At 38.6% G+C, this 27568-nt stretch overlaps 3 protein-coding genes across 9 annotated transcripts; 1 reads left to right on the top strand and 2 right to left on the bottom strand.

The window, feature by feature from the left end:
- Positions 1-817: 817 nt before the first annotated feature.
- On the top strand, positions 818-1570 carry LOC131015725 (uncharacterized). Its single transcript, XM_057944147.1, has 2 exons — positions 818-955; positions 1063-1570. The coding sequence occupies exons 1-2, from the start codon at positions 833-835 to the stop codon at positions 1426-1428; spliced, it is 489 nt and encodes a 162-aa protein (XP_057800130.1). The 5' UTR covers positions 818-832; the 3' UTR covers positions 1429-1570.
- Positions 1571-3255: 1685 nt separating this feature from the next.
- On the bottom strand, positions 3256-27528 carry LOC131015730 (uncharacterized). 7 transcript variants are annotated; one of them, XR_009098679.1, is made up of 13 exons: positions 27240-27489; positions 26896-27033; positions 26617-26698; positions 26313-26389; positions 26055-26161; positions 25453-25582; positions 25075-25191; positions 24605-24696; positions 24161-24390; positions 23972-24063; positions 23738-23881; positions 4835-5431; positions 3256-4740 (listed from the first exon to the last, which is right to left on the bottom strand). XR_009098679.1 is itself a non-coding variant. In XM_057944184.1 (13 exons), exons 1-13 carry the CDS (start codon positions 27429-27431, stop codon positions 22716-22718), a joined length of 1446 nt encoding a protein of 481 aa, XP_057800167.1. In that variant the 5' UTR covers positions 27432-27489; the 3' UTR covers positions 22610-22715. The 7 variants fall into 7 exon arrangements, 6 of the variants coding, with proteins under 6 accessions (XP_057800151.1, XP_057800155.1, XP_057800167.1 ...); XM_057944184.1 differs by lacking the exons at positions 3256-4740; positions 4835-5431 and adding an exon at positions 22610-22844 and having other exon boundaries at positions 24161-24239; positions 24324-24390; XM_057944177.1 differs by lacking the exons at positions 3256-4740; positions 4835-5431 and adding an exon at positions 22610-22848 and having other exon boundaries at positions 24161-24239; positions 24324-24390.
- LOC131007040 (protein FAR1-RELATED SEQUENCE 5-like) lies at positions 3360-4733 on the bottom strand. Its single transcript, XM_057934212.1, has one exon. The coding sequence runs from the start codon at positions 4731-4733 to the stop codon at positions 3360-3362; it is 1374 nt and encodes a 457-aa protein (XP_057790195.1).
- Positions 27529-27568: the final 40 nt, after the last annotated feature.

Genomic DNA, 27568 nt, shown 5'->3' on the forward strand with positions numbered 1-27568 from the left:
TTGTTTCTATAATTACATGTGAATTTTGAATGATAAAATAAGAATTGTTGGGTATATTGATGCACATTTAGGTGGTTTCATTCGAAACGCCTATATTGGCAAATAGATGCAGGGGGAAGGATGTGCATAAGAAAACTAATTTTAATTTATCGTCGTACATTGAAAGGAGTGTCAATGCAAGCAAGAGACTGACTATGAAAGAAAAAATGCTGGGAATGTTTGCCATATACAGTCAAGATGAAGAAGAGTATATACATATTCATCCTCTTATTTCCAAATTACGTTTTTCTAGAGTATTTAATAAAAAAATTCTTGATTTGGCAGTGATGAAGTTTTGTTCTTGCTCGGAGATATGATGCTCCGTAGAGTGCATTTTCGTACTCTACGAATGGAAAACATCGTGGGTTTAGATGTGATAAACGCTTGGTGTTTGATGTTGAATTATAATGAGTTGTTAAGGTCTCCTAATTCCCCGTCTTATTTTTTTGCTTCTGTTGGAGTATGCGTAAGCATCTTTTTAGTCCTCTTTACCTTAATTTATATAAGTTTGATTCCGTAAAATTTTATAACAATCTTTATGAAATATATTCCTCTATGTGATGTTTTTTTACTTGAACTAAATTTAGATGGAGTCCATAATACAACAGCCGAGTACCTGGGCATATAATAACCGCCGAGACACATTTTTTAGGCTTATGGATGATGAGATATCAAGCATCGAGCATATTTCGACTAGCAAGTGTAGACCTTGTAAGTAAACTAATATGTTTGAACATTATATGTATACATTTAATGATTAAATTATGTGCAGTTCTTTTTTCCTGTTTGTCGAATGATGAAGTATTATACAATTTGCGTGGACATGAGAAAAGAAAAGGTTTACGTCTTGGACAACCAGAATGAATCAATAGAACACTGTCAGGCTGCAAAATATTTGTCGGCGGCTGAACTACTGGTACGGTCATATATTATGATTGTTTTGTGATGTTTATATATACATATTTTTTTTTGAATCATTGTTATTCATTAAGACAGCTGCATTGTTCGTGTGTGTCTATGCAGAAGAATATGCTCGCAGATTATATGGCCCACAAACACCATATACATAGAAGCAATGTTGTGAAGAGAACTAAGTTAACAGTTGTGAACATAAAGTGGGGTGATGCTAAGAATATAAACGACACAGGTGTTTACATGATGAGACACATGGAGACATTTATGGGAGAAGCTACGTCTTTGTGGGCATGTGGTTTGGCGCCTAAACTGAGAAAACAGCTCAACCTTTTGCGAGTGAGGTATTGTGCAACTCTTGTTATGTGGGATAAGAACAGTATTCACGAAGCAATGGAGTCAAGTGCGAAGTTAGATTTTGAATCTCTAGTGAAGGTTGAAAATTCCAACCTCGACATCACTTTGCTTGGAAAGTGATATAATAATTCTTGATTTTCGACAATGATCAATAAACTTTTAGTTATTTTTTGGGGTTTGAACAAAATTTATTTGTGTGACGAGTTTGGCGTAAACATTATATGTAATGGTTTTTGTGATCAATAACTGGATGTTGGTTGAATTTTTTTTTTGTGAGATATACGTATTCTGGAAATTTTTCTCCATGAAATTGTTGTGACATTAATTGCATAAATGTATCATATAAAATGTGATTGAAGACATCATACAGATGTGTCATGAAATTGCTGTGACATTAATTGCATAAATGTGATTGAATGTAACCGTCAATAACTCTTTGAGAATGTGTGTGAATATATTGTTAGTTGTGCATGAATATTTTGCCGTAGCACATTATATACATGTGTCATGTGTTGTAATGCGAATGTAACTATGGGCGCGAATATTTTAATGCGTGCGCATGAATAACCTGCATGACAACGTGAATATTCATACATAATAATTATAACAGTTTCATGTGATGATTTTTTCATCACGTCTTGTGTAAGATTTGAAGTTAAAGTTTTTATTCGTGTACAACCAAGATATGAATCTTGTAATATAAAATATTAATTCAAACAATATAATAATTAGATGATTTGTGTTATATATTTTAATTATCATTGATTTGTGATAATATATATTTTTATCAAATATGGGAAGTTCCATTATGATGCCAATGCAATAGTCATAGCACAAGTCAAATAATGATAAATTGCTAGGATGCTTTAATAAAATGTAATATAATGCTATGTAAACTCACGCAATAATATTTTTAGGATACTTGTACTATTGAAAAGCCTTGTCAATAAAGAAGATACTAATCAATTTATCGTGCTAACAAAACTCAATGTAACTGAGCAACATTGAAATTAAAAAATCATTCTTACTCCTCTTCACTGTCCTACTCGACTACTTTGCCACAATTACGCGAGTCGTGACGCACCATAAAGCCACACTTCCGGCACCGTCTCCTCGGTTTCTTGGGCTTCTCAAGCTCTTTCTCATAGGTTGATTTAAGTCGCTTGCCACTACCTTTGGTCTTAATATGATAAGGAGGATAAATAGTTATTTCCATGGGCAGTTTGGCACCATAAAATCTTTGGAACATTCTTTCCTTGGCATTTACAGACGTTGAAGATTGAGGTTGATTCGCGTTTGCCCATCTCTTGAGTTCAGCTATTAGAGACGCAGATAACACTGTGAGAATGTGTGTAAATATATTGTTTGTTGTGCATGAATATTTTTGCCTTAGCCCATTATACAGATGTGTCATGTGGCATAATGCGAATAAAAAGATGGGCACGAACATTTTAATGCGTGCGCATGAATAACCTGCATAGCAACGTGAATATTCATACATAATAATTGTAACAGTTTCATGTGTTGATTTTTTCATCACGTCTTGTGTAAGATTTGAACTTAAACTTTTTATTCATCGTTTACAACCAAGATAACATATCGTTATCATATTGTTGGATAGCTTTAATGACATTGTATTGTGTTAATCATTTAGACAAACAAAAAAATGTGCAAAAGTGAAACAAGGATAAATTCGTGTGATTTTGGGATTTAGACGTATGAATCTTGTAATATAAAATATTAATTCAAACAATATAATAATTGGATGATTTGTGTTATATATTTTAATTATCATTGATTTGTGATAATATATATTTTTATCAAATATGGGAAGTTCCACTATAATGCAATAGTCATAGCACAAGTCAAATAATGATAAATTTCTAGGATGCTTTAATAAAATGTAATATAATGCTATGTAAACTCACGCAATAATATTTCTAGCATACTTGTACTATTGAAAAGCCTTGTCAATAAAGAAGATAATAATCAATTTATCGTGCTAACAAAACTCAATGTAACTGAGCAACATTGAAATTAAAAAATCCTTCTTACTCCTCTTCACTGTCCTCCTCGACTACTTTGCCACAATTACGCGAGTCGTGACGCACCATAAAGCCACACTTCTGGCACCGTCTCCTCGGTTTCTTGGCCTTCTCAAGCTCTTTCTCATAGGTTGACTTAAGCCGCTTGCCACTACCTTTGGTCTTAACATGATCAGGAGGATGAATAGTTATTTTCGTGGGCAGTTTGGCACCATAAAATGTTTGGAACATTCTTTCCTTGGCATTTACAGACGTTGAAGATTGAGGTTGATTCGCGTCTGCCCATCTCTTGAGTTCAGCTATTAGGGACACAGATAAAGCCTCATTCCCATCAGCAATTGCAATGCACCTAAACGCCTCAGACATTAAAGGCTTATTGGATGCTTGTGTCTGAGTATTAGACATCACACCTACTCCTGCATTCTGCATCCATCTTCCAAGAATGTACTTTTGAGGAATAGCATTGAGACCAATGTTATGCATAACCACAAACATATGCCTGCATACCAATCCCTTCTTCAAGAAATGTTTGCATGAGCAATCTATGGTGTCCGATAACGTATTATGAGCAACATTGAAAACACCACTGGATCGATCATCAACTGCATATCTATGTTCTTCATGTCCTGTATCCATGGATCTTGTGCGGCAACGGTTGAATGCCTCAACGATTTCAACCTGTACTTCCAAAAAAATCTTCGAGGTATAGATGCGACTTGCGTGCTGCTCTATGGGCTTGTTTGTCTTCAATTTAGGAGTGGTTGTTTGGTCGATCATGCACAGCTGTTTGTAGGAGTGCCTCTGAGCCTGCATTGCACTTTCGTAGTGGATGTAGAATGCGGCCAAGTTAGAATGCCAATTCAAGTACTTACGAAAGAAACTATTCTCGCTTTTCGACATCGACGTCGTTCTAAATAGGCCGCTCATTCTTAAATCACGGAAATATGCTGGAATCCAGTACTTGCGCAGAGAAAACATATCTGAAAACCAAGAATGGTCTGCCAAACCATATTCATTTATAACCTCTGTCCACTTCTCTTCAAATGCACTAGGCTCGTCGATCTCCGACCACGCAACTTCATATAAATTGCTCGTCAACTCAGCATTATCCTGAAGAGAAATTGGAAGCTTCTTAGCCACCTTCATCATTATGTGCCACATGCAGAATCTGTGTCTTGTGGCCGGCATAACATTCTCAACGGCAATCTTTAGTGCCGGATCTTGGTCTGTTATCAACATAGTTGGAGTGTGACCCATGCAGTCTACAAATTGTTTGAGGATCCAAGAGTATGAACTCACATCTTCCCTCGTTAGTAACCCAGCTGCAAATGTAACGCAACCGCCATGGTTATCCTTCCCCGTGAATGGTGCAAATATCATGTCGTACCTACGATGTATAAATTAGTCACTACCAATACCAAAATTTGTGCTAGTGTGGCATGTTGAGGAATGTGAATTAGATAATAAGTAATAGCACGTACCGGTTTGTAGTATATGTGGCATCAAATGAAACAGAATCTCCAAATACCTTGTAGTTATGAACCCCAACGGCGTCGCTCCAGAATATGCTCTTCACCTTATGACATTCGTCGAGAAGGTACTCACACTTGAACTGATCATCAGTATCACGCTAGGATCAACCTTCCGATTGTATTTCATTAAGTGACGACAATCTGGAGATATTAATTTGTGATTGTGAACTTCATCAAATCTGCTAATAATGAATTCACCCCCATCCAATATTCTAGTTATGACCCGTGCACGACAGGCATTCCTGGTAGATGGCTTACGTCGCCTCTTAGTAGTTTTCGGCTGATTTTCTGGATGCTTCTCATTCTTGCCGGGGTTAATCCCTTCCCTGATGCAAAAAAATATCTGATATGGTATCTGATCATATTTACCTTTTTTGGTCGTGCCTCTCCGAACATCAAATCTAGATGAATATCCATATAGTGCATAGAAGTCAAACGCATCATCTACTGAATTGAAAGTTTGGCCTACATATGGCTTCAGAGAATCATCACAGATTGGAAGGTATGAAGTGAAATTGTTGGCTTGGACATGGTTGTTTTCAGCACCTGTAAAATTTCATTATGTCATCTACTAATTAAATTTGTGTAAACATTAAAAATCGAACGTATCAAGTATCAACTGATGGATCAAACAAGACCAAACAATTTAAAAAATACACCTGATTAATACATTCAGGAACATTATAAAATGTTATCTTCATTAAACAAAAATTATGTGAATTACAACGCAATAATATGAACAACATAATTGACGTAGCGTTGAAAATAGTATAAACACTCCAATCTATTCTCAAAAGTTGCTAATGATCAATTTCAAGTAGATATAGGCAGAGTGCAAATAATTATTCAACTATACAAATTCATTTTTTATCTAAAATTAAGAGCAATATTTGGAATAACTCATGGGAGTCCGACGTCGGGACATAACTACATGGCTATATGATTATAATAACTATGTCACCATGCATGAATCATATTCTACTTTTGTACGAATAAACGATATCTTATTTCAGATTCATATACAACATGAATTTTGTGCTGTAAACAACATATTGAAATAAATTTGATAATAAGTAATTTTCATGATGGGTAAGGAAGAGTGAATATAATTATTCAAATATACAAATTAATTGTTCATCTCAAATTATGAGCAATATCGTCAAGAACTCATTGATGGCATATTTCTGGGAATAAATACATTAGTAATCAATTAGAATAACTGTGTATTTTTGTACGAACAATTTTCAAATTTGTACGAATAAAATCTATGTGAAAATTCACCACACAAATTCTCCAATGAAATAATGAATGACCTTCTGTCTAACATATTAACGAAAAAAAAGGACTGCGTACCTTCATTGTCCAAATGAATAGTGAGTAAATTCAGATTTTGCTAGTGCAGAGATCGTTACTTTGGTTACTATTCTGATTTTGCTTGGAGTTTATGGATGCCAGAGAAGTAATGGGGTTTGCGTTACATTGGTGAATGATATAAAGATTATCAAATCTTTCAACCGAACTAGAGATACACGATCCCATTAATTTAGGCCATAATAATTACTTAAAACTTGAAATTACCATTGTATCCTATTAATGAAGAAATCGGCAGTTATATTAATCAAATGAGTGAAGATCTGGCCGTTGATTTGCAAAGATCCATTGGTGTAGATTGGTTCTTAATTTATATCATAACTCTAGTTCTTATTTTAGCCTAACTCTCTCTCTCTCTCTCTCTCTCTCTCTCTCTCTCTCTATATATATATATATATATATATATATATATATATATATATATATATATATATATATATATATATAAATCAAGCGCATCAATCACACATATAAAACAATAAAATCAGATCAGATAAACTAGCCCAGTTTTATTAATGGATGCCGAACCCTAATTATTAAAATTAAGCCTTTAATCAGTGATTAAAAGTCGGGGTATGACATACTATCTCCCTTAAAAGAAATTTCGTCCCGAAATTTGTACATCAGGAAATAATTCTGGGTACTTCTCCTTCATGCTAGACTCGAGTTCACATGTCGCCTATTCTTGATCATGATGCTTCCAAAGGACTTTTACTAAGGGTATCGACTTATTCCTTAGTACTTTAACTTTCCGATCTAGGATGGATTCGGGCCTCTCTTCATAGCTCATATCTGGGCTGAGGATAACGTCGTCCTTTTGGATCACGTGCTTTGGATCATAAACATATTTCCTCAACTGCGACACGTGGAACACATTATGCACATTTCCAAGGCTTGGCGACAACGCCAGCTTGTAAGCTACGGGGCCCACCCTTTCTAGGATCTCATAGGGTCCTATGAAACGGGGTCTAAGCTTACCCTTCACACCAAATCTTATAATCCCTTTAGAGGGAGAAACCTTTAGAAAGACTTTATCCCCACACTCAAATTGCAAGTCGGTTTGGCGTTTGTCGGCATAAGATTTATGTCTATCCTGGGCCTCTTTAATATGCTGTCGAATCTGACGGATGAACTCTATCATCTCGCCTACTGTATCTGGCCCTAAGATTCTTCTCTCGCCCACTTCATCCCAGTAAAGCAGCGATCTATAATTCTTCCCGTATAACGCCTCATAAGGTGCCATAGTGATGGTTGCTTGATAGCTATTGTTGTAAGTAAATTCAATTAGTGGCAACACACACTCCCAATCTAGCACGACAGTCCTTAACATATCTTCTAGAGTTTGAATTATCCTTTCGGACTGACCGTCGGTCTGTGGGTGGAAAGCCGTACTAAAATTCAATCTCGTCCCTAATTCTTTTTGCAACTTTATCCAAAATCTGGAGGCCAGTAAACTTAGAGTCTCTATCGGACGTGATTGTCTTCGGCACCCCATGTAAACGCGCGATCTCCTTGATGTAGAGTTGGGCTAACTTATTTGATCCATACGTGATAGGGATAGGCAGAAAGTGTGCACTCTTCGTGAGTCTGTCAATAATGACCCATATCGCTGTGTTACCTCATCTTATCTTTGGTAGTCCTGTGACAAAATCCATCGCAATATCATCCCACTTCCATTCTGGAATCTCCAAAGGTTGTAGCTCGCCGTAAGGTCGTTGGTGTAAAGCCTTAACTTGCTAGCAAACAAGACACTTTTCAACAAACATAGCCACATCTTGTTTCATTTCCTCACACCAGAAATTCTCTTTGAGGTCCTGGTACATCTTAGTGCTTCCTGGGTGGGCGGCATAAGGAGTGTCATGGGCTTCGCACATGATCTTGTTCTTGAGTTCATCATCATGGGGGATGCATATTCTCTTCTCAAAGAAAATAGCATTGTCGGCTTCTTCGTGGTAGTTCTTGAGATTTCATTCTCTTATCTTCGCTTGTAATTTTTCCAATTTCTCATCCTTCCTTTGAGCTTCCACCACCATTTTCCTCAAATTTGGTATAGTCGCGACCACCCCCGCTATTGTACCGGGTGGTTTTATCATCTCTATTATCATCCTATCAAAATTCTTTGAGTTTCTCTTCCCTTGTAAGGATGTATCCCAACTTTGATGAGGCCTTGCGGCTCAATGCGTCGGCTACTACATTGGCCTTTCCCGGGTGATAATTTATACCACAGTCATAGTCTTTTACTAATTCGAGCCATCTTCGCTGTCTCATGTTGAGATCCTTTTGCTCGAAGAAGTACTTCAGACTTTTGTGATCGGTGTAAATCTAACACCTGACACCATATAGATGGTGTCTCCAGATTTTCAGTGCATGCACTACCGCCGCTAGCTCCAGATCATGGGTCGGATAATTCAATTCGTATCAATCACTTTGCCTTCATGCATCAACACGCATCCTAGTCCATTCTTTGATGCATCCATGTAGACCACATACTCCTTGTCTGGTTCCGGAATTGCTAGCACTGGCGCAGTAGTTAGCTTTTCTTTGAGTAGTTGAAAACTTTCATCGCACTCGTTAGTCCATGTGTATTTAATTCCCTTCCTGAGCAACTGCATCATCGGCCTTGCTATCTTTGAAAATCCCTCAATGAATCTTCGATTGTAGCCAGCCAATTCCAAGAAACTTCTGATCTCGTTTAGGGTAGTTGGCGACCTCCACCCTTATACTGCTTCAACATGAGTGGTATCAGAGCAGTTCGTTTGCTCTGGCCCTAGAAACCTTATTCTAAAAAGTCGAGTCTAGTTTGATTCACTAGACATACGTGGGTTCATACGGCACCGCTCAACACTCCATTGCATCATGCTCAATCAAGAAAAAGGTAACTGCAGTTTCAACGTTTTAAAGATGTTATTATTCCAAGCTATTTTATGAATATGTTTATGTGAAGAGCATGCTATGATGAAATGTTGAATGTTTTGCCTTTCATGGCATATCTTTCCAGTTATGATGTTATGATCAGAGAAATGATAGGAAATGAACATGTTTTCCCCACAAAGAACATAGATTGCTATAAGTTGCATGATCACAATTTCAAAAGAACATAGACTACTAGATTAGTAGGATATCTCTACAATCTAGATTCTTGAAGCGATGATTTAGAAGAATGAGAAAGAACTTAGAGCATTCCAGCTCCCTCAAGAAAACAATGGTTCTTTTAAACCACAAAGATGAATGAAAAGATATGTACGAGGTGAAGGAAAAGCACGGAATGACGATACAAGACGAATTCAAAGCAAACGTTACATCAGGGGTTTAAGCATAAGTCTCTACGTTCGAATGTTCACACGCGACGGAACATCGAATTGACTTTTGCTACACGATAGATTTTAAGGATAGTATGTTTTGTCTGTGTATATATATATATATATATATATATATATATATGTGTGTGTGTGTGTGTGTGCGCGCGCGTGTATATCTTAAGTGGGATTTGAGATCAATAGGATAGGGAACCTTAAGATAAGTTGCCATTAGGGCTGTCGATCGGTTCGGGTTCGGTTACCCGTACCCGAATTTTCGGTTACCCGAACCCGAAATTGCCAAATTTCAATAACCGTTCCCGAACCGTTTTAGAAGTTCGGTTACCCAATACCCGCTTCGGTTAACCAATTGGGTTATTTGGGTATCCGAAATACCCATTTAAAAAATAAAATTCAAATAATTTTTGCTCTATCTACTCTAAAAGAAATTACAAATATATAATATATATTTACAAATATATTATATATATATATATATATATTAAATAATTTACAAATATATAATATATATGTAAATTTTCAAATATATAATATATTTGTAAATATATTATAATATATATGTAAATTATATGTAAATTTACAAATATAATATATTTGTAAATATAATATATATATATATATAATAATTTACAAATATATATATATATATATTAAATAATTTACAAATATATTTATATATTAATTTACAAATATATAATATATTATATATGATATATTGATAATATATATATTAAATAATTAATAAAATTATTTTCGGTTATTCGGTTAACCCGATCGGGTTTTCGGGTTAACCGATAACCGAAATTTCCAAAAAAATAATAACCGAAACCGATCCATTACCCAAAATTTTCGGTTATTGGATACCCAAACCCGGAAATTTCGGTTCAATTAATTGGATACCCAAAACCCGATAACCATTTAGACAGCCCTAGTTGCCATAATAAAACATGTGTTTTATCATGCATAGTATGTTTATAACCTTTTTACCTTTAAGATTTTTTATGTCTGCTTACGTATAAGATTGTTCACCTTTACCCTCATCTGTTACAGATGGTTACGTCCGGATTTGCTCCAGTGGTTAGGGCTCCGCGTCTGACACCCGCAGGGACCATTCGAGCCTATCGAGATTTCAGGATAGCTGCTGACGACGACGTAGGGGTTGCCAAAGCTCAGTATACCCGTCTTTGGACTGCTGCCCATGCTGTTGGGATTTCAGGTCTAGAGGGCATTCGGTGTCTAGTGGTTTGTTTACCTCCTGACTGGTCAGGGTATGCTCGAGAGGTTTCTGGAGATTTTATTTATAGGGAGTATGGGGCTTTTGAGTCGGAGGGTGACCTACTAGGGTTCGCGGGGCATTTAGGGCATCTTTATTGTGTCTTTAGGGCAGCACCTAGGGGTCCCTACCTTCCTCCTAGGGCTTTCACCCGTCGAGGCGAGGCGCTAGACTTGTTGTACCAGGAGGTTCCACGAGCCTGCACCCGTGCTGAGGTACTTATACTGTTGCATGCCGCTAGGGGTGGAGAAAGAGCTGGCTTGCAGCTCACTGGTGACGAGAGCAGGGGAAGCACTAGCACCGTTGATACTGTCGGGCAACTTCAGCGTGCGATGGACGAGGCGAGGTGGTACTTAGATAGCGGCCATCAGCCTGTAACCGAGTATGATGCTGACGATTGACATTCGAGCACTTAGGTTGCCTAGTGTGACTCTTTTTATGTAGTTGGCTAGTGTTGTAGGCAGAAACGATTATTCCTTATGGATCGTTCCGTATTAGATATTCATTTTGAGGTACGAGAGCAGGGTTCTTTTTTGTACTGCTTCGTAACCCAGCATGGCATCGAGGGTGATGCTAGATAGATAGGACATAGCGTCATGCATAGATTATTTTTGAGCCTGTTGGCTTGTACATAGAAGTCCTCCATGAGGCATATTTTCTGCCGGTATATATGATAGTGTGACCCTTATGAATTATTCTCGTTGTTGTTTTACTTCGGATCAGAAATTGTTGATGATTGTCTCTGTCTTTGAAACGCAGAATGCCTCCTAGAAGGGCTCCAAGAAACAATATGGGCGCAGAAAACGAATCCCTACGGAGGGTTGAAGAACTCTTTCTTAAGCAAAGCCCGCCAACCTTCAATGGGACTGGGAATCCAACTGACAACGAAATTTGGATTAGAGCAATTGAGAGGATTTTCGACTTTCTGCACTACACCGATCAAGAGCGACTTTCTTATGTTGCGTTTCAACTAACTGGATCGGCAGATTTTTGGCGGGATCCACCTTAATACCTTCTGAAGACACGATGTGTCCCATAAATATAACTTCTTCGAGCCAAAACTCACATTTGTTGAATTTGGCATAAAGGCGTTCATCCCTTAGCGTTTGCAATGCAATTCTCAGATGTTCCTTGTGTTCTTCATTCTTGGAATAGATGAGGGTATATCTTCATGTCTAACCTTTAGCTAATGATACCAGACTTCAAATCGATTTTGGAGAAGACACTCGTGCCCTTGAGTTGGTCTAATAAATCATCGATTCTTGGCAAAGGATACTTGTTCTTAAGCGTTAGCTTGTTCAGCTCTCGGTAATTGATGCACAATCTCAAGGTGACATCCTTTTTCTTAACGAACAATACTGGCGCTCCCCAAGGGGATACACTAGGCCTGATGAAACCTAGGTCCAACAATTCTTGTAACTGGATCTTCAACTCTTCCAATTCCTTCAAAGCCATTCTGTACGGTGCTTTTGATACTGGCGCCGATCCTGGTTCCAGATCGATGGTGAATTCTACTTGTCTGTCAGGTGGTAATCCTGGTAAATTTTTTGGAAAAACATCTTGGAAATTCCGCACGATCTCTACATCTTCCATTGTCTTTTCGATCTCAACTCCCCCGTTCAGGTATACGAGGAAAGCTTGGCAATCTTTCTTGTTCATCATCTTCCTCGCTTGTAAGGCTGAAATGATCAGCACTCTGTTCCTCATGCGTATCCCGTGGAAACTCAAAGTGTCCCTTCCTGGAAAGTTGAAAGTGATTCTCCGCTCTTGGTACAATATTGTGGCGTAGTTCTCCGCTAGGCAGTCCATCCCCAGGATTATATCAACATCATCCATCGATATAACGTGTAAGTTGTTTGCTACGACCTTAAACGATCCTATAGTTAGCTCTAGGTTCGAGCAAGCATGTGTTACAAATGTCGCCCCTCCTATAGGTGAAGAAATTCTCAAGTCCTGATTAGTCTTTTCAGGTTGGATCTTTAGTATGTTTACACATGCACTTGCAATGAAAAAATGTGAGGCACCCGTGTCAAACAGAAGTATAACAGGTGTGTCGAGTAGTGTGCCCATACCTGCCAAATTCCATTGGTTGTTTCCTTGCTTATTGTTGTGCAGGGCATAGGCTCTCGCCTATGGAATCTGCGGTGGACGTGCCGCAGGTCGATGCTGATGTGGTGGTGGGTAGAGTAGTTATTGGTCTTGAATGGCTCTGAGTGGTTGTGCTTGGCCTGGCTGATTCGGCCTTTTCATCCCTCCTTGTGGTTTTCCTTGGCAGTCTTTGGCAAAATGGCCCTTCTGGCCACACTTAAAATAGGTGTTGCTACCAGCCAAGCATACGCCGTGATGTGACTTGGAGCATTTTGGGCATAAAGGTGCCCTGAGCTGGCCCTGATTGTTTCTAGCTGGTCCTGGGTTAGCTGGCCCTCCTTGCCATTGCCCTTGTGGCACCATGTTCCCCTGCCATGGCCTCTTATTGTCTTGGTTGTTGTAGTAGCCTTTGTTATTGTTGTTGTTGTTGTTGTTGTTGTTGTTGTTGTTGTTGTTGCCTTCCCACTTTCACTTTCCGCGATCGTTGTTTCCCGAAGCTTGAGTCTGTGTTGGGCGATCTTCAGGCATAGCTGTCTCAACATCCAAAGCTCTGCTAAGTGCTTCAGAGTGGGTGAGATTACCATGACTAGCAAGTGCCATTTTGATCTCATGCCTAAGGCCTGAACAAAACTTTTCGGCTATCTTTTCGTCAGTGTCGATCGGATGAGGGGCATAACGGGACATGTCGCAGAAAGCACGATCGTATTCCATCACGAACATCTTGTTTTGTTTCAGATTGAAAAACTCTGTCTCCTTCTTCTTTCTGTAGCTTTTGGGGATATACTTGTCGTAGATTTCTGTCTTGAAATCTTCCGAAGTCAAGTTTTCCAATTGTTCAGGGTGTCATTGCCCTCTTCTTGGTTTCCCACCAAAAATCTGCCAATCCAGTTAGTTGAAACGCAATACAAGAAAGTCACTCGTGATCGGTGAAGTGCAGAAATCGAAAATCCTCTCCATTGCTCTAATCCAAATTTCGGCATCAGTTGGATTTCCAGTCCCATTGAAGGTGGGCGGGCTTTGTTTAAGAAAGAGTTCTTCAATCCTCCGTGGGGGTTCGTTTCCAGCGCCCATATTGTTTCTTCGAGCCCTTTTAGGAGGCATTCTGCGTTTCAAGGACAGAGACAATCATCAACAATTTTTTATCTAAAGTAAAACAGCAACAAGAATAATCCATAAGGGTCACACTATCATATATACCGACAGAAAAGATGCCTCATCGAGGACTTTTATGTACAAGCCAACATGCTCAAACATAATCTATGCATGACGCTATGTCCTATTTATCTAGCATCACCATCGATGCCATCCTGGGTTACGAAGCGGTACAAAAAGAAATCCTGCTCTCGTACCTCAAAACGAATATCTAATACGGAACGATCCATAAGGGATAACCGTTTCCGCCTACAACACTACCCAACTACATAAAAAGGGTCACACTAGGCAACCTAGGTGCTCGAATGTCCATCGTCAGCATCATACTCGGGAACAGGCTGATGGCCACCATCAAAGTACCGCCTCGCCTCGTCCATCGCACGCTGAAGCTGCCTGACTGTATCAACGATACTAGTGTCCCCCTGCTCTCGCCACCAGTGAGCTGCAAGCCAGCTCTATCTCCACCCCTAGCGACATGCAACAGTATAAGTACCTCAGCACGAGTGCGGGCTCGTGGAACCTCTTAGTACAACAAGTCTAGCGCCTCGCCTCGACGGGTGAAAGCCCTAGGAGGAAGGTAGGGACCCCTAGGTGCTGCCCTAAAGACACAATAAACATGCCCTAAATGCCCCACGAACCCTAGTAGGTCACCCTCCGACTGAAAAGCCCTATACTCCCTATAAATAAAGTCTCCAGAAACCTCTCGAGCATACCCTGACCAGTCAGAAGGTAAACGAACCACTAGACGCCGAATGCCCTCTAGACCTGAAATCCCAACAACATGGGCAGCAGTCCAAAGACGGGTATACTGAGCTATGGCAACCCCTACGTCGTCGTCAGCAGCTATCCTGAAATCTCGATAGGCTCAAATGGTCCTTGCGGGTGTCAAACGCGGAGCCCTAACCACTGGAGGAAATCCGGACGTAACCATCTGTAACATATGAGGGTAAAGGTGAATAATCTTATACGTAAGCAGACATAAAAAGTCTTAAAGGTAAAAAGGTTATAAACAGACTATGCAAAACAAAACATAAGTTTTATTATGACAACTTATCTTAAGGTTCCATATCCTATTGATCTCAAACCCCAAACCCCACTTAAGATACACACACACACACACACACACACATATATATATACACTGACAAAACATACTATTCTTAAAATCTATCGTGTAGCAAAAGTCGATTCAATGTTCCGTCATGTGTGAACATTCGAACGTAGAGACATATGCTTAAACCCCTGATGCAATGTTTGCTTTGAATTCGTCTTGTATCGTCATTCCGTGCTTTTCCTTCACCCTGTACATATCTTTTCATTCCTCTTTGTGGTTCAAAAGAACCATTGTTTTCTTGAGGAAGCTGGAATGCTCTAAGTTCTTTCTCATTCTTCTAAATCATCACTTCAAGAATCTAGATTGTAGAGATATCCTACTAATCTAGTAGTCTATGTTCTTTTGAAATTGTGATCATGCAACTTATAGCACTCTATGTTATTTTTGGGGAAAACATGTTCATTTCTCCGATCATAACATCATAACTGCAAAGATATGCCATAAAAGGCAAAACATTCAACATTTTCATCATAGTATGCTCTTCACATAAACATATTCATAAAACAGCTTGGAACAATAACATCTTTAAAACGTTGAAACTGCAGTTACCTTTTTCTTGATTGAGCACGATGCAATGGAGTGTTGAGCGGTGCTGTATGAACCAACGTATGTCTAGTGAATCAAACTAGACTCGACTCATTAGAATAAGGTTTCTAGGGCTAGAGCAAACGAACTGCTCTGATACCACTCTGTCACAGCCCACCATCCCTAAGGACGGGTTAACCGGGGTTATGACTTGGGAAAAATAAGAAACGGAAATTAAAGGGGATTTGCTAGGCATTTCAAGAAACAACATTCATAACCACAAACTAGTGATATATATAACAACTGCTTGGGTAATTTACAAACGATCATGCCATAACGACTAGACCCAAGTGAAAGTAAAACAAAATGAAAGAGTAATAAGTTCAAATAGAAACGATAATAAGTCAGATTGTTTGTAGCGAAAAAACGTGTGAGTTATGCATATGGAGATGCATACTCAAGGTTTCTTACGTGTCCATCAAAAGATAATCCCGCTCAACACCAATCCATTCCATCAGCAGCTCAACCTGCACATTTAGAAATACATGCAGGGCTGAGTATAAAAATACTCAGTGAGAGACACGTGTATCCGCCAAAAAAAAAAAATCCTAAATGCGGCAGTTGCTTAGCGACTAAGTCAGACGAGAGTCACCGAAGATCGTTTCCTAAGAAGTTGCAACCACTAGGGTTGCAACGGACATTTCAGCAAAATCATAACCGTAGTCGGCTCCCCGTAGGTCCGTCACTTATATATATTAACTCACTAATAAAGTCGATCATCCACAATCACTCGCACACGATCTCTCACTCTCGTTCTCTCTCGCATTCCCCACTCTTCCGTTCTGCCTCCACGCTCACAACACTCGAAGGTTCCGATCACCCGACTGGCCTTGCTAGCCCGGACGTTCGTCACCTCTTATTCCACATAGCTCAGCAACTCTAACTCCGATTGTCGGGACACCCCGATCCTTCGAGTATACCACTTATTACTATCTCTTCTCTATCATTTTTTATTTCATTATAGTACTTACGTCTTTATGTATATCAATTCACAGACATGAGTGTCGGAGGCCTAACATTGCTTATGGTTTCAAGTTGCTAGTGGCCTGTCTATTTAGGTTCAATTACCCGTTCTCCCGCAAGGTATATATATCCCTAAAACTCTTACTGCATCTAATATAGTGTTAGGTCTTCGAGCTTTAGAAATTGTGGAGGGAAAAATCATATACTATCACTTTGGATAAACTGATCTCGGAGCCACGAGTGTATGAAGACACTTGGATGTCAAAGTTTAAATTCCACTACGACACGTCAGAGATGAACCGCGAAGCCACATGGAAATAAAACAGAAGAAGAAAAATATGAAGCAGGGTGAAGGTTCGAGTGAACCGGGTAGTCGCTCCATCGCGACTGATGTTCACCCCATTTAGATATCTTCGAGTCGTTCTAGGGGTAAGAGGGTTGCCGAGGTTGATGAGACTTTATTGGCCGACGACTCAATTATTGTAGTCATACCTCCTGGTGCTTTGGCTTTGACTGTGTATCAGCTCGAGAAGCTGTTGCTTGACGATGATAGGGCTGTCATGGTCGATTATGGAATTCCCAATGCTTTTGACATGACTGCTTCTACGATCTTTGTTGTACTGATATTTTTCTATCTTCTTATTTTGGGATATTACCATCAGTTATTAACTTTTTCTTGTTATCGTCTATGCAGGGCTACCAACATGTTTATCTAAAACAGGTCATGGTTTAACGCGAGAAGAAGTTGGAGTCACTTCGCGCCGAAAGGGTTGAGTTGAGGAATAACCTCCAACTTGCTAAAGATGAGGTTGAGGCGGGTCATACACAGCTGATGGACCTGAGGTAACACCTTCGGGCTCAGCTGGCCACGAAGGAGAAGGAGATCGACCGTCTGGAGACTAAATTGGCTGAGATGAAAGTGACTCAACGCGAAGAGCTTAAGATAGCTTGTTTCCAGACAGATGCCCGAGCCCGAGCCGAATGACTCAACAATACATGAATGGGTCTTGTCAAAATTGGGATATTGCTGCGACTCTCGAGTTATGGAAGGATATCCAGGCGTCTCAGCTTCCGAACAATGATGATGATGCTGTTGGCGACAATTTATATCATCTTGTTCTATTAGTATTTGTCCGGGCTGGTGTGGCCTTGACATTTTTTATGTAATCGGGCATTCATGCCTTAAGACTAATTTATATTTGCATTGGGCGTATGTACTCTTAGACTCCCCCAGTTTAGGTGTGTATGCCATTGGGCTAGATTTAAGCTTTTATTGTATTCTTAACTACAGTTTTTCAAACGGGTCCAGACCACTGGGGGGTTTGCCCCTTGGACTCAACCAAACTCATCTCCCTGTATGCATTACAAAACAAAATATTGGCAGAGCTGTCATTGCCTATTAGTACACGTTTAGTTAAATAGTTAGCAATATAAATGGAAATAACTAACGCATCATGATGAGGGCGTAGAAGCGTGTCTAATTCGGATGTTGCAAAACTGATTGTTTGAGTTGGATCCGTCGATCTCGCTTTGCCTGAAGGCGGAACTCCTGATTTGTTTGATCAAGCCTGTCTGGTGTGTCTCTTAGCGGCTGAGTGAGTGACTCCGTTGACTTTGGATGCTCCAGATATCCCTCACTTGTTGCAGGGTCTGTTTGCTTTTTTCGGTCAGATAATCGATGAGGTGCATTTTTTTCAATAAGTTCGTCACCTCGAGCCTAAGCGCGATGCATTCATTCGTGCAGTGACCGTGGTCCATATGAAAGTCACCATTTTTATCTATCTCTTTGATCAAGAGAGGCTCTCATTTTCTCTGACTAGCTGACTTTATCCCCAAGGTTTCTCAAAGTTGATATAGCTTCTACGGGTGAATGGATAAGAGATATTCTGGGAGCTTTGCTCGTTCGCGCGGTCACGTATTTGGTGCTTGATCGTAATCTCGTCTTCTTTTGTTTCCTCTATTAGAAGGTGTGTAAGGCTCAATTCCTCTATCATGATTGTCATGATCGGATCTCCTGTCAACCACCCTGTAGTCTCTCTCAGATCTCTCTAGTGGGAAGATTCTCTGCATGTTGTACTGATCCTCCTCCCATTTAATTTGAGCCTGAGCTTGGATCAACACGTCTTCCATAGTCTTGCATGGATACTTGATAAGGTTCTTGTATAAGTCTAATCTTGGCTGTGACAGCGGTTTTTTCGCTGCATTTGGTGATTAACACTTTCTCTCTGTTGAAGCGTCCGATTTAGTCCCGAAGAGGTTTGTCATGCCTTTGTACAATGGCATACAAGTCTTTTGATATTTTTTCTAGTTTCCTGTTGCTTGCATACTGTTGAACAAAAACATTCGTTAGTTGAGGAAAAGAACTAATGGAATTATTATGAAGATTCGTATACCACTGGAGGGCCGGTCCTATTAGGCTAGAATCGAACCCCTTACACATGCATGCCTCCCTCATGTCACGAGGGATGGCAACGGTGAACATTCTTTGATGGTACTAAGCTCTATGGTCGTCTGGACTGGATGCGCCGTCAAACATATTCATGTGTGAAAATCTAAATTTTCTGGCATCTCCACCAAAGCTATCTCATCTACGAAAGGAGAACCGGCGTAACAACTATCTGCACTTTTCTTGAGTGGCCTCCATATACACCAACCTTCTAGCCAAGGCAGGGTTCAAATTCTGGTGGGTGTTGGGCATGCCATGTCGGCCCTGATCGACCTGAAAAGGTTGATCTTGAGTGCTACCATTCTGACCAATTGGAACTGTTCGCCTTGCTCCATCTGGCTGGCCCGTTCGGGCGTCACGCGTGAGATTACCTTCGTTTGGTCCTGTTGGAACTACATGCCCCTGGGCGATAGCAGACTACCCTATCGGAGTAGACTGGTCCATTCCCCCAGTCATTAGGATTCATAAGATATGATCTAGGGTACGCGTTTGTCCCGATTGTTTCCGACATCTAATCTAGGGTACGCGTTTCACCTGGATTCACAAGAAGAGTACCTAAATTATGATGGATAGTTTCCAAACTATTGTTTCTTACCAAGGATTAAAGGTCATCTGGGTTGATCTCAGTTCCATAGGGTGTGAGCGGGATATCCTCTTTGTCCACCATGGGATTGATAGGAACTCGGAATCGAGTAGTCCGGTGTGTTTGGATCTGGGGCGTCTGGATCTGGGCGAAAACATTTAACCAGGTAAGTAGTAATTTGGTCGACCAAAGCTGAGATCCAAGCATTCACCTCCACTTGGGCAAGCAACTTCGATTGGGTTAAACCTAATTGGTTTGAAGCATTGTTCACGTCGTGAGCATCGTTCGAGGTACTCATCATGCAACTTGGGACGATTCGTTGGAATTCTTTGATTGCTAGGGCCCTACGGTGGGCGCCAAATTGTTATGAGTGAATCCAACAATTATGAAAATTACATCAGTCACGTCTGGATCAACGGGCACTAGCAATCTGAAACCACAAGCAACGTTAGAGCCCTCCGATGAGCACCGGTGGGGGTGTCGATGGAAGGACCTCCGACGCTCAAGTTAGTGAATTGATATAAATAACAAACGCAAGTAACATAATGAATTAAATAAATGATAGAGAAAAGATAGTAATAAGTGGTATATCCGAAAGATTGGAGTGTTCCGACGGTCAAAGTTAGAGCTGCTAAGCTCTGTGGAATAAGGGGCAACGAACGTCCGGGCTAGCAGGGCCAGTCGGGCGATCGGAACCCTCGAGTGTTGTGAGCGCGGAGGCGAAACAAAATAACGAGGAATGCGAGAGAGAACGAGAGTGAGAGATCGTGTTCAAGTGCAATAGTGGATACGAGTGATTGTGGATGATCGACTTTATTAGTGAGCTAGTATATATACGTAATGGACATACGTGGAGGCGGCTAAGGTTAGGGTTTTGCTTAAATGCTCGTTACAACCCTAGCGGTTCTGACTTCTTAGGAAACAATCTCTCGTAACTCTCGTCTGAGTTAGCCGCCAAGGAATTGTTGCGTTTAGGATTTTACTTAGCAGATTTACGTGTCTCTCGTGTGTGGGTTTAACTTTGGACTTTTTTCCATTAATGGGGTATGAGCAGCTTCATTGGGTAAGCCCATTAGCCGGCATGATTTTCATTTATTGGCTTCATACGAATTTTGCCCATTACATGTGTAAATTATAATATTTTGCTTTATATACATACTGGAAGAGCTTGTGGTGGGTTGTAACCTAATGGTTTAATATTTTAATGTGCGAGTAGTTGAGGGTTGTGACCCAATGATGATTAATGGGTTGCGATACAATACTTGATGTTTATATATGTGCTATATTTTGTGTTAAATGGCTACTTAGACATGGCTATATTTTGCTTGAAAATATATATAGAGAAAGAGTTTGTCTTATTTTATTTATTTATTAGCTTTGATTTGTTTTTATATAAATAAATATTTAATAGAATTAGAATTTTGTAATGTTGCTCATTTTAAAGTTATGAGAGCGTTACATGGCTCAATAGAGAGATTTATATTCTCCCAACCTTGAACAAATGTATTTCCTGAAGATGGTGTCCTTTGGTTAGTACCACTCCCGTCTCCGATGTTCCTCCTCGACGAGTTTGAAAACATAAACCATAGTGAATGATATCCTTACAAAGGATATCCTTGCCAGGGATATTTGTATTGCTGACATCCTTGAAGAGGATGCCCTTTAAGATGAAAATCCAAATGGAGCGACCAATTGACTCATTGAATAGTTAGGATAATATATTTGAGGATTATGCATATTTGGTCAAGAGAAATTCAAAAAATTCTAACGAACATCATAATTTTGAGAAGGATCATCATAATTTTGAAAAAGAAAACTTGAAATTTGAGAATTTGAATTTAATCCATAAGGATCAAATCAATTTGAGAATCCACCCATAATGTTTCTCAATTCTTTTAGAAGAAAGACACTCAAAAATATTCTTTTAGAAGAAAGGAATATGAGAAATGAAGAAGAATTTGGGTAGAAAAATGTGAATTTGTTTAATGTAAATATAGGGGAAAAAATGGTTGTTGAAAATTGACCGTTTGAAATGAATTGATAACATTACAATTTACTTTATTAAATTAAAATAGAGAAAGAGGAAAAAATGGCCAAAAAAAATAAACTTACAAAATAAAAAGGCAAAAAAATAGGAAAAAAAAACAATTGAATTTTTGAAAAAAACAATTAAAATTCATTCAAAGCAATAGTGGGGCTCGCACGAGAATCCGCCCAGCAAGCGTGTGCACTGCACGCGCTCCAATTGTGCGCGCTAGGTACGATTCTCCGCAAGCGCGTTTGTGCTCTTACCCAACCCAGTGAAACCCACCTCCTAGGCTATTACCATTGAAGTTGCTACCCGAGATAATATCTCCCACCATAGTTCTTTTCCTTCCAACTCACCAATTACCCCACATTTTTCTGCCATAGTCAGTGCACTAGCACAATTGAAAAATGAGATTGTTGCTGATGTGTCACCACTACTCGGTAGCATTATAGTTGATGCTTTTATGAGTTATGAATACACTCAATTTTTTCAATCACTTTTTATTGAAACTCATGCCAAAATATTCTAGGCATAATAGGGAGAGGACGGGGAGAATATATGGTACTCACATAAAAGTTATGACTTTATACTTTATTAGTCCAAAAACATTGTAATATGATTTGGGAACATATAATTTAATAAATAATTAAGAGAGATGTATAATGTGAAGAAAAAAACTACCACAATTGATGTATTCATGATAAGGTTTTTGCAAATATTTAGACTGAACGAGTTTTAAAATATAAGAGATTATTTCAAAAAATGAAATGCTATAATTTTCGTGAACGGACAAATTAAAACAATTTAGAAATTAAAAAATCATATATTAATTTACGGGTAAATGCCCCTGACAAAAATAAATACACTTTAAAAGTGAGGTTAAAATGTAAAGTAAACAAATTCAGAATTTTATATATATACGTTTAAAGTGGAGGAAGCCAGCAACGAAACCCCAAAATAAGATCTCGACCAAAACAAAGAACAAAGTACCCCACTTATCCGAGTGGAAGACCGATTGCAGTAGCCTTTCCGATAAGTCTACCTATGCCAATGCCATTTTGCACAGTTAGCAAAGAGGAAAAACAATTGCAAAGAATTTATCCTGTTAGATCTAATTTTCACCATCATCAACACACATTACGTGCATGTATTAGTGGAACAAAATACGAGACAAGAGTGCAAGAACCGATTGCTCCCAACAAATATTTGTAGCAGTGAGCAAAATACTCAAAATCCGAATATCCAATTCGAACCAAACCGAAATTTGAAATTTGGTTCAAATTCTTCGGATTTTCATACCGGATTGAATTGAATTTTAAGCAAATTTCAAATTTTCAAATCGAATCGGATTTGATAGTTTTAAAATTAAAAAAAAATCCGAAATCCGAATTATATTTATAATATAAATAATACATAAATAATTATATATATATATATATATATATATTAGTTCTTAAATAGTTAAATAATTCTAAATTCTAACACTACACTCTCACCTTGGTTGATTAATTAATGATTTGTTAATTAAGACCCTAATTCAGTCGTAATTATCTAACTCATTAGGTTCATATTTACTTCGGATTTTCGTATTTTTTTTAGTTTCGGATTATTTTTCACATTTCAAATTTTATTCAGTTAGGATTGGATTTTATCCGAAATTTTTTGAATTTTTGGAATAATATGATTCGGATCGGATTGAATTTTTTAGCAAATTTTTGAATTTTCGGATTGAATTGAATAAGGCAAAATTCCAATCCGAAATCCGATAGCAAATTTTTGAATTTTCGGATTGAATTGAATAAGGCAAAATTCCAATCCGAAATCCGAATGCTTGCCGCTAATTATTTGCATAAAAGATTTGAGAAGCATGTATGGAAGTGCAGAACAAGAAAAAGAGGACGAAAAGTTCAAGAGATTTTGAGATGGATTACCAGATTGTTTTCGGGCGAACGCCAGTAGAAACCTTGAACGGCGGCTGGAAATATATCGCAAGCAGCCAGAGCATAAACTATCAGCGCATTCATTCCCATCCACTGAAATAATAGAGTCGGCTTCCTAATGCATCTTGTATCTACCTGCATTGTAGAGTTTACTTGAATGTGAATAATGAGTTTAACGGAGTTGTGGAAGGTGACAAAACAGAACCATTCGCAGCAGGAACTCACGATAAAATAGATAACGGTTAAAACAACACCAGAAGCTCCTGCTGTGACAAACATATAGCTTAATGTGTATAGTGGTTTAGAAAGAGGAATGCCTGGAGAATCAAAGAATAAATAGTCACGGATTGTGAGGAACATGAAGTACATTACAAGAAGTGAAAAGGAAGGGATTCCCTAAGAAAATGAAAGTACCTGTGACATTTAAAAGATAGCCCAAGATAAGAAGAGGGAGAGATGATATAAACCAGATAATTATTCTCTGCTTCTGATCCTGCAAGAAAAAAATTGGACACCAGAATATGACAAACAACGGGACTCCATCCACGTGTGCAAGGAAGAAGAAAATACATATTACCTTACAGTGCACAAGAATGTGCCCGTAATGCAACCCAACCAGACATGTAATGGCAGCCATCAAAGAGCTAAATGTATTAAGTGAAATGAAAAATTAGTAATTTAACAAAGTTTAGTTTGCAATTATCAATAACCAGTAACTTAACCGAAAGAGTAACAACAAAAGTTTGAAAACTAACATTCAAATTCCTCTCACTTTTAACTGATTCAGGATGGAAGGTAGATTCGATTGAAAGGACCTAGTTGAATGGGGAACAAAAAACAAACTGATTGATCACAAACCTTAAAATGCCCTCTGGATCGAATGGAGCAAGACACCATGCAGGGGAATTTGGTGGTGGAGGACCATAATCTGGCGAATTGACACTGCATTCCTGTAGAAGAACCAGCAACATATAGATAGATGGTTAGAGTTGTGCTGAAAAAATTATAATGAACTGATAGAGTAAAGGTGATTTATTGCTGGAAAACTAATAAATATGAACTGGTCAGGAATCCTCAAAGAGGCCCTACGGAATTAACCGTCCCAACAAATCCAAAATCCTAGACGACTGACTTCTACTGCCTCAACTTCTTTAAATAAGAAAAGTGATATGAAACCCTAATAACTAAAGCCCAACGGGCTTGACTCAAACAAAACCTAATTGAACTAATAACTAATTCCAATTAATAAAAACTGAAGTGGCCGGTGCTATCATGAACCCTATATAAGAAACATGAATGCATAGAAAGAAGAATTTCAAAATAGCAACCTTGGTTCTTCTATATACAGGACGTTGATACAGATGGTTTTCACCGACAATAACTCGATCAATGAAGCCAACTGCATTGCAAGGAGGTCCAAGACTACCCCTTATTCCACAATAGACCTAGAAACATGAAAAGAAATGATGAGTACAATACTTACAAATATAGGCAAATCATACGGAAAACAGTTTAATACTTTAAGGCAGATTTCTGAACAGAGAGATTGAAATGTATATCTTCCCAAAAAGAATTCAGGACATTGTTTTCAGATGAGTAAACTTGGCAATAAGAATGTATGAAATTGATTTGCAAAGCACAGATCAAATGTCTTTCATAAATATTGAAATACATGCTCCACAATTGATCTCTGAACTATGACTCACAGTTTGAGAATTAGCACCAAGTAGTGTTTGTTGAGTCATGCTGAGACTTGATGCATTAAAGTTCCAGTCTGGAACATAGAGGCCATACAGCAGAACCATGTACAGTACACCAACTAAAATCCCGGCCACACTACATAAAAGAAAATAGCAGATTATAACATTAACAACTAGGATCAAACACACACACACACACACACACACATATATATATATATATTTAGACCATTACAGTCAAAATAATTATGTTGGCAACCTTCTGTCCATATGGTAAGTAAAAGGTTAATAACCCCATACATGAAGAATATTACATTAATCCCATTTAATAAGAAAAAAGCTGAGCATGCACTTCATATTGTATGCTGAAAGAACAAGGCTATACTGAATTACCGATCACAAAATTCGTGTTCCTATGTTCACCCAGCTGTCCAAAAAAATATTACTAATAGCGATATCTGACGTCATCTAAAAACTTTCAATGGCTAAAAACTGTCTAGAATCTATCAGATTAAATATTAACGATCTGTGTGATTTATCACTAAATTTGTCTCACTCACTCGAAGTCTTGAGTAACAATATTCCAAACACTGAGAGCTGATACTCACATCTGAAAAGAATATCTCTTCATGAATGTTATTGTTGAATTAACAGCAGTGTTGTTAACAAGCCAGATCTCCAACACTGAAGTCAGCAAATACCCAATTGCAATTCGCTAGAAGTAGACCACAGAAAGTTCAAATGTGATGACAACCAAATAATTTGTATTACTTTTGTATATAATGATACAAGGCTTACAAGCAACAGAGCTATCAAGGTCATATATAAGCACCATATTTCTGAAGAATGAGGGCAAGTCATTATACCTGTAGCACACCCATTACTCGTATTTTCTCCACATCAATTCCATAAGTTAAATCTCCGCGGCCATGAAAATAACCACCTAAGCATATACAAAGAGACTATTCAAACATTGTGACTAAAAAAGGCAATCGATGTAAAGGGTTCAACCACAGCTTAAAGCCACCTGAAGAGATGCAAAGAACTAATTTATAATTCAACTATCTCAGGATAACAATACTTCCTACAATAACACAATAAGCCCTAGTTTTCTTGGCATCAAACTAAAGAATTTCAGATTTCAATAAAAAAACCTAGTTGTGATTCTACCTTGAAGGATCATTCCCAGGAGAAAGAGCTTGATCGATCTTGACATTACTCTCTTCGTGGCTTCTAATCTGTTTTCTACTTTCTGCATCAGAAACGGTAAACCTGCTTACTACTACTTTTAACTAAAGTAAAATGAACTGGCTGCATTTTTTGAAGTCTGTTTCTTAAATTGAAAGCAATTCATTGAGCAAATCATATAAATTCCAAATAGTTCCGTCTCCCTTTTTGTCATTGTAAAAGCTCCAAAACTGACAATTGTAGCTCTAAATTGCTCGATACCTTGAAGACGAGACTGACAGAAACACCAACTCCAAAGAGAAAAAACGGCATAACAAAGTCTGCGAGAGTCAATCCGAACCACGGCGCATGGTTTATTGACGGAAATGCTCCTCCAGCATCATCAACCAATATCATCAACTATCCAAAAATTTCATCCAAATATACAAAAATCACAAACTAAAAGAAAAAATATAAAATATACTCCCTCCGTCCACTAATTGTTGTCCTAGGTGAAGTGTAAATTTACACTTCACCTAGGACAACAATTAGTGGACGGAGGGAGTATATAATAAAAAAAATCCTCAAATCACGCCATTAAATGAGTAATTCTACGGGAGGCGTACAGCAACAGTGAGTCCTCGGAAAACATCAAGCGATACAAGGCGTTGCTTAGGATCGATTGAAATAATAGGCGGCGGCGGCGGCGCCGGTGGTATAGTATACCCCTCTCCGCCGGAATATTCCGTGTAAGAATCTTGGAGAAGCGGCGTACGGTCTTCGGCGGCGTCAGCAGAAACCACAGTGATGGAAGCCATTCCGCAGCTGTATTAAGAGCATCTACAAGGGTAACTCAAGTATAGTGCCCTTCACTTGTCACAGATTTAAATATAGAGTTTTTGAATTTACACCACCAATAATTAATTATACATTTCTCTTTATAATTGAATTTTTT

This window comes from Salvia miltiorrhiza, chromosome 1 (genome assembly GCF_028751815.1).
Source record: "Salvia miltiorrhiza cultivar Shanhuang (shh) chromosome 1, IMPLAD_Smil_shh, whole genome shotgun sequence".
NCBI classification, from domain to species: domain Eukaryota; kingdom Viridiplantae; phylum Streptophyta; class Magnoliopsida; order Lamiales; family Lamiaceae; genus Salvia; species Salvia miltiorrhiza.